Source organism: Engystomops pustulosus, chromosome 5 (genome assembly GCF_040894005.1).
Source record: "Engystomops pustulosus chromosome 5, aEngPut4.maternal, whole genome shotgun sequence".
NCBI lineage: Eukaryota > Metazoa > Chordata > Amphibia > Anura > Leptodactylidae > Engystomops > Engystomops pustulosus.
The window spans coordinates 56390985-56403262 of NC_092415.1; the positions used below are offsets into that span (position 1 = coordinate 56390985).

At 41.1% G+C, this 12278-nt stretch overlaps 1 protein-coding gene across 3 annotated transcripts in view; it reads left to right on the forward strand.

Annotated features, from left to right (window-relative positions):
- KCTD1 (potassium channel tetramerization domain containing 1) overlaps nt 1-12278 on the forward strand; it is a 69835-nt gene that overhangs the window by 42614 nt on the left and 14943 nt on the right. For all 3 annotated transcript variants that reach the window (XM_072152033.1, XM_072152032.1, XM_072152031.1), the window contains exon 2: nt 11589-11767. In XM_072152033.1, the coding sequence (XP_072008134.1) occupies nt 11589-11767 (179 nt within the window). The remainder of the gene's footprint in view (nt 1-11588; nt 11768-12278) is intronic.

Consider the following 12278-nt stretch of genomic DNA (forward strand, 5'->3'; position numbering starts at 1 on the left):
TTACCTGGAAGGTTTGCTTCCTCCTTGTACTTTTCTACGTTGCTGAATTAAAGGGTTCACCACTTTTTATCTTACCACCAGTTAACAGATGAGAAGCTGATCGGTGAGGGTCTGATAGTCACTAGCACAGAGCACCCAGCAATGCGGAGAATGGAGGTCTGTTCCCACCTATTGCTGGAGTGTGGGACGAGCATACATCTTGCTGCTCCATTCAACATTGTGGGAAGGTCAGAAACACTCTGCTCTTCTATCTTCGGCACTCCCATTCACTGTGAATATTATGTTCTATGATTGTTGGAACCACTAAATATAGAGCATGTCCTATTCATGGCCCGTGGTGTGCTTGCCCACCAAACCCCATCTCCACCCGGCCAAAACTGGACAAAAACTTTCTTGTTTGCCATCCATCTCTGGATACGGCTGTGTGCACCTCTTTTTATGTGGCAGATGATTCATATTTTGGGCTATTCAATTGTTTGGCATTGTCCCTTGGTTACCAGGTCTTCCCTTGGAATGATTTCCACTGTGCCCTGAAAAGAAGTTGATGAAGGATTTTGTTCACATGAGTTATTTTACACCCCTGCTACAGACTTGCACCAAAATTATATGGTACCGCCAACATAAAGTCTTTGAAAAATAGCTGATGTATTTTTTTTCACAGTCTAGGTCAGTGCTGGTGAAACCATTAGTATGGGTGCCATAAGTGGCACTCGGAGCCCTTCCTGTTCTTGGTAGCTTCAGGGGAGCTACAAAAATAATGCAGACGTCTCCACCTTCTTTCTACTGTGTTGGTGTCCTCAGGATGACGATTGAAAGTTGTGACAGAGGAGGGAGGAATAAGTTATTGTGTAAGTTGTCATGTTGGCACTTTATGATAGATAAGTGGGTATCGGTATACTACCACAAGAAATAGGAGTTACACCATTCCAAATGTAAAACTACAAATCTATCTTTATTACATATATTAAAACCATGCACTGTATGCAAGTAAGAAGTCCAATAAAAAACAGGTCCGACTTGGCTAGTACCTTAAGCACAATACAGGTATATCTACCAGCTATAAATAAGCCTACCTATGACATGATCTCATATAGAAGAAATTATTAATAACTTTACAATTCATGGTAGATAATGTACATGTAAAGCGCTAGATCTAAATATAAAAGACCAGTGTCTTGCCCATTATTTGTGCAACAAGGTCACCCACTAACGCCCCAACGCGCGTTTTGCCCACGCTTCCTCGGGGGGGACTTGATCCAAAGTATTTGAGACAAGTTTTTCTGCACAAATTACAAAACCTGTATTTCATAAAGAGATTAATAAATATGGTTTAATATGTTGACACCATGGGGGGGATTTATAAACGCAATTGCACCACAATTCTGGTGGTTTTGTGATTTGCACCCCAGTTATCAAGGCTTTTAGACCTTTTTTTGGTACTTTCCCGATTTGTCCTTGTGGCTCGCGGGAAATTGCCCGTGCACCCAAAATTCTGGCACACAGTTTAGACCAACTAAAAGTAGGTCTAAAGTAGGGAGCGACAATCTTATACTGCATCGGAATCATCTGTTATAAATCTGGCCCAGCAAAAGACTAGTGTTTTCCAGCTAGAGACTGGTAGAACCTGAGACACATTGTTACATTCCAACCCCACCACACACCCCAATGTGTCATTTGCAAGCAAGTTTGTCTATTGTATGACCATAGGGGCCATTGCACCTATCCAAGTTTATTCAATGGGGATATTTATCAGGACCTCTGCGCACCGCCAGTGGCGCAGAGGCCCTGAAATAATTGCAAATGCTAGCTTACTGCCAGTGGGGCGTGAAGGGGGGGCGCGGCCGGACGGGAGTGGGCCGGCGCGGGGCACTCGCTGCTGCCGGCGACTTTTCATAACTGAAAAGTCGCCAGCTGTGTCTTTTTCTACGCCAGGCCCTGCCTGGCGTATGATAAACGCTGCGCTGCTGGCAGCCCGATACATCAAGAGGCAGAAGCCTCTTGATTTATCAGGCTGCGAATTTGCAGTGGTGGGGCTATCAGCGTAAGCGCCAGCGTATGATAAATATCCCCCATTGTATCCGTGTGTCGACTGGAATTACCAACACAAATGCATTCATTTCACCTGTAGCATTCAGGGGCCACACTTGTTCATGTGTAACAGCCCTTGAGGCATGTTCATACAGCATATTGCAATGCATATATTGGCTTGTCAAATGTAGATTTGTTCTGAAATATACTGGAAGAACAAGGTCCAGTGCATATAAAAAGTGAATGCCTCAATTTCACAATTTTGTCACAACCGTGCCTTAATTTCTGTTGAAACAAGATGACAGAAATAACCGAAAGGGTTGTCCGATCTATGAAGGTTTTTTTTTTTTTTTTTCCCTTTTAAAAACCACTGAAGTTCTAGGCTCATTTCCAGTGGTCCCCGAGCTGTTGACAGCAGATCATACTATTGCTATACTAAATGACACCTGTGATAAGAACCAGATAATTTTCACTGGACTTCTAGTTCTGGTGGCATTATGCAGAGTTGGACCTAGTCAATGTAGTAGTCATCTTGACATAACCCAATACACCCTTCTACTGACATTTTACAAGCAGTGGTTATGTCAGGTTAATATGCAAAGATACACTGGAGATCAAAATAAGAGGGCAATGTATTGTCACCAAGGATTTTCCCAAGGTTTTTTATTGGGTTTGGATTAGGACTCTGGGCTGGCCATTTCATAGCTTCACTGTTTGATAGAGCGTATTTTTCCTTCATGAAATTTTCTGGCTGATTGAGTGAAGAACTCAAGGAAGGACCCATGTGGTGTTGAAGGTTATGATACACACTTGCCATGTAGCTGTATGAGAGGTCCAATTCCTGCTGCAGAAAGTATTACCCAAACCACTTCCTCCATCACCTTTTCACTGATTTCTTTACACATTTTGGGTTCCCCCTTTCCCTGGTTTGTCGACGAACATAATGTTTCCCATCAGTCTAGCTGTTTGATTCTTTCTATTAGAATGAGAGGTGCGGTCACTGCAGAGCGGGGTTTCAGCCCAAATGCTCTTCAACCTTTTGACTCCGTATAACAAGACGGGTCCTTCTCCTTTCAGTGCTCAACTGGCAATTCCAGAGCTGCAGTGTTAAAAATGATTCCCCATGGAGATTCTCTGTATTGGTCTTTTGAGAGTGACTTTTGGGGACTTGAATGACTTGGAAAGGCCAACTTCTCTCACTATGGCCTACAAGTGGAAAACCTTCTGCCTTTCATTCACTTTGGAATGACACACAATTTCTTTCAAAGTTAGTGAAAACTGGAAAGTTAGTCTGCCAGTTAAATGGGGTTTATCTGATAGTTAAGGAAATTCGCCAGATCCCAGATTAATTTCAATAATTTGCAGGTATTTGAAAGTGTTTTCTTTTATCAATCATGGTTCTTGTATAATAATCTAATTTACTGGGGGCTTCCCTCTCCAAGCAGCCACGGTGCCCCTTCCCTGTACTGCTGTGGGAAAAAAAACATTTGCTCACCTTTCCTCATTCCCGTGAAGCAGCGCCAGCAGTCGTCGTCTTGATGTCATCATGTGTATCAGTTTCAGATCTCGCGCTTACAGTGGGTGCACACTGGAGCCAAGATGACTGCTGGTGCTGTATCGGGGGTAACCTCTCCCTACACTGCACTCCCGACTAGCACAGAATTTGGGCAGGGATCCGGGCCAGATAAAGCAAGGCCGCCTGCCTTGTGTTTGACACCCATTTGTTAAACAAATACAGCTCCATACTTTTAGTGGCTGTGGCAGGTTTTGTTCGCTTGAATGAGACTGGGCTAATTTGAGGTCCAATATAACCACTGATATAGTACCCTTGTTCTGGAAATGGGTGCTGGTCCCAGATATATACCAGCACATCCTGTAGATAGATTCACCGTACCTGTGATGAAAATACCACTTCCAAGGGTTTGTATCTAGTTTGCATTTTATACCCTACCCACCGATGGGGAATAGCAAGCTGATCAATGACCAAATGACTGTTCGGACCTGCAAAGATCACAAAAGCGGATCCTTGTTCTCACTATCGCGTATATGTGCAGGTATAGCATGCGTTCTGCCGCTCCGTTCTTTAGTATGGGAGTGGAGGAAATTGCCAAACACAGCCCTCACCTTTCTACACCCCTCGCATGAATGGGAGTGTTGGAGATGACTGAGAACGGGACTTCTTGGGAATCTTCTGGATTGCTTGGGGTCTGCTCCTGTGATTGATGAGGGTCCCTCACCGATCAGCTTGTTATCCCCAGGTTGTTGATAAAGAATTACTTGCAAACTTGGTAAAACCATTTTAAGCAAAATCCCTCAGGCTTCACATAAAGATTCAGATGTGCTGCCAAGATTTCATTTTTGGCACATTGTGGAGAACTACAGGCAGCCTCTCCCCAACCTGAAATGGCTGAATACAGAGAACACTAAATCACTCTACACCACACGGCAAATATACCTGCATGACACTGTGGGTTTATGTTGTGATTGAAGGGAAAGTCTTGTAAGATACGGTGCACCACATAATATTTCGTCTGTCTGATTTGGGTCTAAAGATGGAGCGACTTTATTTATAATAAAAACTTGATCTCGGTATCAGACTTTATAGATCGGAGTAGTGACACCTTTTAGATGTCCCGTGTCAGCAGATCGCTGAGGTGTGTCCCTAATGGCGCCAGTCATTGGCAGCGCAGATATTTCCTCTGTATTTAATGGTGAGCCCGGTAATGGCATCACCAGATTGGCGCACCCATTGAAGTTAATGAGTAACAATGTCTAATTTAGGGTTTTCAATTTAGACTTTACAAGTGATTAACTGAACATGGGTGGAGTGACCGATTGGTAATATAAGGCTGCGGTCTCCCTTTCCGCTATTGTTTAGTTTAGCGTTGTGTTAGGATCTGTTTGTAGCATATGGGTCTAGATTGTAAAATGTATGGATGAAATTGTTTGTATCCCCTTGGGATGTTTGGTATTTTCTCATACAGTGTTTAGAAGTCCATTGTTACAGCCCTATTCCCCAATGGTAGTAAATGTAATTTTTTTTTTTTGCTATTGACTAAATAATCCAATGCCTTGTACAAAGGTTGCTGACACACCACAAAAGTATTTCAGTGAGTGTGTTTGTCATATAAGTTGGGAAGATTCCCCATTGAGTACAGATGGCTGTGGGGGAAACTGGGATCTCCCTTCTCCATAAAAAAAAACAAAAAAAAAACACCTTTCTGAAATGTTTTAATTTTGACATTGTTGTTATACGTTAGACCGATCGTTCTAGTTGAGCATATTTGTCAACATTCCACATTTTATTAAAAGGATATCTATCTGTACAGTCGGTCCCCTACTTAAGAACACCCAACTTACAGACGACCCCTAGTTACAAACTGACCTCTGGATATTGGTAATTTACTGTACGTTAGCCTTGGGCTACAATATTCAGCTATAACAGTTATCAAAGGTATCTGCAATTAAACTATATTGTTAATAAAGGCTCTTATGACAACCCAACACAAGATGGTTTTTAAAGGAAATCTACCATCAAAATCAAACCATGGACACTTTGATAAACCATGGACACTTTGATAAACCATGGACACTTTGATAAACCATGGACACTTTGATAAACCATGGACACTTTGATAATAGATCCTTATGGCCTCTGGGGGGTTGTTACCAGAGCCCCTCTGTCCTTTAGCTTCATAGGCTGTAACACTGCCGGAGCACTTCCGGCTCATCTGGCTGCTGTAATCTCACACAGTAGGGGGGGGAGTACTACTACACAGTGTAACATCCTGTGACATTACAGCACTGCAGGGCTCTGGTAACGCCCCCTTCCCAGAGCCCCTCGGGCTCATTAGCATAATTAAAAAAATTTATTTTAGAAAGGCCATGGATAACACATTACAGAAGATTACCACTGTACGGGTGCCTGTATCTGTAAGTAAGTGTCTCTGGTTCATTATACTTGATTTTGATTATAGATTTCCTTTAATGACCTCTCATTCATTCCCTTTAGTTTGTTTACGCTTTCTTAGTTTGCAAACCTTTTTTACACACCTACCTACAACTTTGACTCCGTAGCATATATACAAAAATATACTTTTACCTGCTTTACTAGAAAAGGCTGTCAAAATTTTAAAGGCTTAGTGAATAAAGTCTCCGCAAACCCAAAAGCCCCCCCCCCCTCCATCATCCACACAGGATGCGTCACACAGGACAAGTCACACGGGACATTGAGTTCAGCAGATCTGAATCTAATGTAAATGATTTCTAAATATCCTACAGTTCCATGTTTTGCCATGTCAGGAAGCCTTCGTAAGTAATTCTATGACATCGGGTTTGTTTGGCTGTAGCAGACTGAATTGTACATGGAAGAAAAACTGACCGGACATGCAAGAAAACTACAGACTGGAAAATGAATCTTCTCTGATAATAATTCTTTGCCGAGCAATTGAGCTGTGAGCAAGTGGAATACAGATATCTAATGGATTGCATCGATTTCAGGACTTTGGGCCAGAGGCAGTTTCCAATAAGTTTATGGAAGTTATACAGGATTTATGTGCTCAGAAAACGCCCAACTGTAATCATTTATCGATTGGTTATTTTTCCAGAAGTACCAATAATGTTGACAATACGTCTGAATGCAGGTAGTTATTGGGCTGCCGCTTGGTGTATAGACAGTGTACTGCCAGCCATGCTTTATGAGGTGTCCAGAAAGTAAAGCACACCGTGTATGTTACATTTAATAGTGGTCCAAATTATAGCAAGGAGCACCCACCTTGCATCATGTCTTCCATAGGTGTCTCAGGGGTCAAGACTGATACTTTTAAAAGCTTCCAATATACCCCCATAAGGATCCATTACTCTCATATGGACCTAAAGAGTGTCATTTAGGTCACAATTTTGTCATTATTTCCGTATACTAACACAATGATGGAAATATTGCTGTAGACTATACTACACTAATTGCAAAATTATACACCCAATGTAGGGTTAATGTGTGCGCCGAGAGCACAGGAAGGGAGTAACCAGACTGTAATATTACCTGGAAAGTGGCTTCTACATCCTCATTACTGCTTGCAATTTACACGGTCTGGTTGTGTAATGATTCCCTGGTTCAGTCCCGGTGAATTAGTGTGTTCTATATAAATATATTAGAGACAATGTATGATCATTTGATTTTTTTTTTTTTTTTTTTAAGGAATAATGTCCATTGATCAACATTGGATGGATTTTTTTTTTGTAAGGGGCACACCATGCCACAGTGTTTTACAAAATTAGCAAAGTATATCCACTTAAAACCTTTAGTTTGCAAAAAGCGTGATGATCATTATTGGAGAACAGCAATAGCTTAGTGGCTAGCATTACAGTCTTGCAGCGCTGGGGACCTGGGTTCATGTTCCAGGGTCAACATCTGCAAGTTTGTATGTTCTCTCTGTGTTTGCGTGGGTTTCCTCCGGGTCCTCCATGGGGACAGGGACCGATTTTTGGCAAGCTCTGAGCAGTGCTCCATAATCTGTAAGCGCTATGCATATAAAGGAATTATTATTATTATTCCAGTCCCCAATCAGTAAGAAGTGCACAGGCACAGGCCTTGTAACTCTGCAGTCACATGACATAAATAGTCTCTAACACTGCTCTGGTGTAATTTTTGGTCCACTTGTCTTCCAGTCTCTTCTGCAGTTCTGTGACTGTTGTGGGTTACTTGGCCATAACCCAGAGGTTTTCTTTTGGGTTTAGATCAGGACTCTGGGCCTTTTAATGTTTGTCCTGCGTGAAAATTGCTGGTGAAAAATGCAAGGAAGGAACCATGTGTTGTTGAAGAAGATTCTTGCATTCACTCTGCCATGTAGCTGTAGAAGCGTTCCAACTCCTGCTTTCCCCAAACCATGACACTTCCTCTACTATCTTTCACACACTTTGGGTTCAGTCTTCCTCCTATTTGTGGACAAACATAATGTTTCCCATCAGATCCAAATAAATTAAACTTGCTTTCATCACTTAAAGGACACCTGTCATCAGGTCTGTGTCACTTGTCCTGTCACCTCTACCTGTCAACTAAATATATTTAGTTTAGGGGGGTTATTTTGCATGACGGGTTCTCTTTAAAGAGAACCCGTCATGCAAAATAACCCCCCCTAATCTAAATATATTTTCATAAACTGCCATTAGAGAGCATTGCCTCTATCCCTTCATTGTCCATCCACATGCCTGTAAACCTAAGCAATGAGGTCCTAAAGCTGTATGCAAATGACCTGTGAAATGTCCAATAAGTCATTAGCATATTCAAGCTGTTCACCTTATTCATGAGTGGGAGGTACAGCCACACCCCCAGTGCTTGACAGACAGCCTGTATAATGATGTGACTGTGTATAATGATGTGCTTCCTGGTGCTGGCGCCCCCTGCAGCCTGTGTGTGTATAGGAGAGATACAACCGCTCCAGGCAGCCATGTTATAGCAGAACATGTCAGATACTTGTGTAGCTGATGTCTGTGTCTCTGTGTATTAGGAGGACAGAGCATGTCAGCAGATGAAGCGCACACACACAGGTCTGCTTTACTATACATTACACACAGACATGAGCAGGGGGAGGAGAGGGGAGGGGGAACAGGGGTGACATCACTGCCTCTGACCATGTGACCAGCCTCATTTACATGATAAAGAAAAGATGATTTTACAATGATTAATGTATGAAATAACTAGATAAAGGCTGGGATGGGATCCTTGGGAGCTGCTCCAACAGGTAGTAGTGACAGAAATAGTGACATAGACCTGATGACAGGTGTCCTTTAAATAAACTGTGGACCACTTCTCCTCTGTCCACAGAATAAGCTCCTCAGCAAATTTGATTGTTCTGCTAATGAGATGGGTCACTGCAGAGCGGGCTCTCAGTCTAAATGCTTGAGACACTATGACAAGGCAGATTCTCTGGATTATCCTGTCCTCTTGCATTTGTCTTTTAAGGGGAGCAGCCTTCTTTGGGGACATGAATGAGTTTGTGATGTTGTAAAGATGCAATAAATACAATTTAATACTTCAATACTGCTATTTTACTCATGTTAGGATATATTCACATAGAACTACACAATGACCTTTGACATTTAGGAGATTTGATCCCTAGTCTGTATGTGTGCATAGAATAGAAACTAAATAAATGATATCTCATCAAATTACTGGTTGCTTCTCATTGGATGCTTCAGATTTTTTTGATTGGTCTCCTACTGGTTTCGGCTGATACACAGGAAATGACTCCTCAGCCAATCACAAGCCATTAACTGGCCCACATGAGTAGGGTGTTTAAAGGGATCGGGAAGGATTGAGTCACAATTATTTTAGTCATAGCAAGTTGTGACATAGGACACAGTGCTGATATCTTATGTGGTCAAACAACTTGGAACTTATTGCTTGTTAGTGCAACAAATATACATCATGTATTATTCCACTCTAAAAATTACATCCTATATCACAAAATCTAATCCTAAACATATAGTCCTATAACTCTGTATATGTACACGAAGATTATTTAATGACACAGGGGGAATGTATTTTTGGCTTGCTTTATGACGAATTGTGATTAATTTACTGTACATATTTTATAGATGGATATATTTAGCTACAGATATATAGATAAAGATATATATTTTTATAATATTATCATTATTTATTATTATTTGGTTTTGTTTCTTTTTATTTATTTTTTGTCATGCTCTTACTTTTTTAGTGTGTGGTGAAAAAGATATATTTTAATCTAAAATAGAAATATATTATGTTTTTTCCTCCAATTGTCAGACTTTGTATCCCTCGGATTGATGATTATTTATTTTATTATTCATGTATATATTGTTTCAGTTTACTTTATTATGTTATGATGTGTCCCTTAATATGTCTGACAAGACCCAATTCTGTGCCTGTGCAGGCGAGAGGGACTAGCAATGCTGTGAGAGACCTGACCAGATGTGTATCCCACATAGAGGCTATAAATAAGTCGGCGTGCCGGTTTGCTCACGGGCCCCATAATTTATTGGTTGTTTATCTGCTACATGATAAGATTTAGTTCCAGCTAAGTTAAGATCTAGTAAGTCTGAGTCTATAAGCCACACTGCAGGTTGTAGTAATAGAGCGGCTGTACACTTTGCAGGCAGGCTGCCGGTGAGCGTGTATAATTTGTGAGTAAACCCTATTGAGCTGTCGCTTGATGGTTTCTGCCAAGACTGAAACACTGCAAATCAAGCTGTGCAGCAATTGTGGCCCTCCCGTCCTGAAATGATGGATTCCTGCAGGGGTGGATTCTGCCTTTTACGGCTGGATTTATTTCTTATCACTTCCCTCCACAGAGTGGGGAGTATTTCTAAGACCCTCTCATTACATCAATTAACGCCTGTTGTTCCCTGGCATTGCATTATCCGCCTGCACTCCAGGATCAGATGTAATTGAGAGTGATATGCCCTTGTCCCCATCTCTCAAGAGGGCAATTAGCTCAAATGTGGATCTCCAAGACCTTGTTTTGTGCCCTGTTGCTGTTTGGATAAACTGTGAGCATAAAGCAAATCGCTACAAAACACAAAGTTGCAGTTGGTGTTGGGAATTCACCTTAAAAATTGTCTGGTTTTTCGCACCATTTACAGAATTGTACATAAAAAGTTTAGTAACTTTGTGAACACTTTTTAATTCGGAAAGTCTTTATATTAATGTTTAGTAACATATGTGTCCATGATGCACTGGCTCATATGCTGCATGCTCCTTTAGGTAAAAAATATTCAAATCTACAATTTACTAATATATATGGAAAGATTTGCTCACCTTTTAGTAAGTTGAGAAAATTGTAGAAGTACCATGTTAGCTTGTCTCTAAAGTAGGCAAAATGATATGGCAAATTTTTTTAGTCCTATGTAACAAGTCTAGAAATTGTACAATAAACTTTGCACTAGTGTGTTGGGTTTTTTTTGTTTTTGTTTTGGTTTTTTATATAAGAACATAAAGGGGCTTTTTAGTAATCCTGGAAAACCTGATAGGAGCCGGGACAGGCATAAGTGAAAAACATTTTATACTGCCCTTGACTAACTCTGCTGGTTAGAAGTGTCAGTGGTCAGAAGCCTCAGGGCACGGATTGGAGGTAAAGGGCTAGAAAAGGGTGCAGGAGATTCCTTTTAAGTTTGACATCATTGTCTCAAACCTCTATGATTTGGATTCCTCTTTCGCATATGGTAATATTCCATTCACTAGCTGGAAGCAAGCATGTGGTCAGCTAACTTTTTACAGTTGCGGACTAACACTATACTATTTATGGAAGCTGCCAACTCGGACCTGTAAGGAGCCGATTTCTCAGCCTGTACTTTAATATGGTCTTGTACTGGTATACATCCAGACGGGTTTTTTCCCCTTCTACCTGGTTTATATATGGTTTACCCTTTTTCTTTGAATATAGTGATATAATTTATATAACTTTTTTCTGTAATAAAAACTGTTGAGATGTTGTATCATTGTAATTAATAAAGAGATGTTCCAATATTCATGCAAACTGTGATTCAGGAAATATGATTTGCTCTTTGTCTTGTTCTCTTAGGACACTCGACCCAACATGTCAAGACCTCTGATCACCAGATCCCCTGCCTCACCTCTGAACAACCAAGGAATCCCCACTCCTGCACAGCTCACAAAGTCCAATGCACCAGTTCACATTGATGTTGGCGGACACATGTACACAAGCAGTTTGGCAACTCTAACAAAGTACCCAGAATCCAGGTACGTCTGCTCAACATTGTGAGTGAGCTTGTGTATTATTACACAATACTAATACTGCATAGGTGTCCACCTTTTACACAATGTATTTGGGCTACATACACACGGCCTGGTTGAGAAGAGGGAAAGTGAGTGCTCCTTGTACCCACATAGGAAATCGGGTTTGGTCATGAAGCGGTGAGATATGGTGTTCTTTCTTCCCACGTCATGGCCGGGTGTAATTTGTGCTGCCAGCTTATGATGGCAGATAACAGTATTGTGCATGGGGCATTATTCTATGTTTTCTATGATCAACATCCTTTTAAATGAATGGGGTGACATGCCGTATATTCAGAGCATAACATAGACAGATTCCACTAGAAATAAAAAGTATGACTGTCAAAATCGATATTTGAAAGCCTAACATTCCCAGTGGATTTTCACATTTTCCAGCTATTAGCCTGAATGAAATTCTGCCATATACGTCTACCCCTCGCTGTAAAAGGGAGGATTGGTAATGAAAATAAAAAATGCA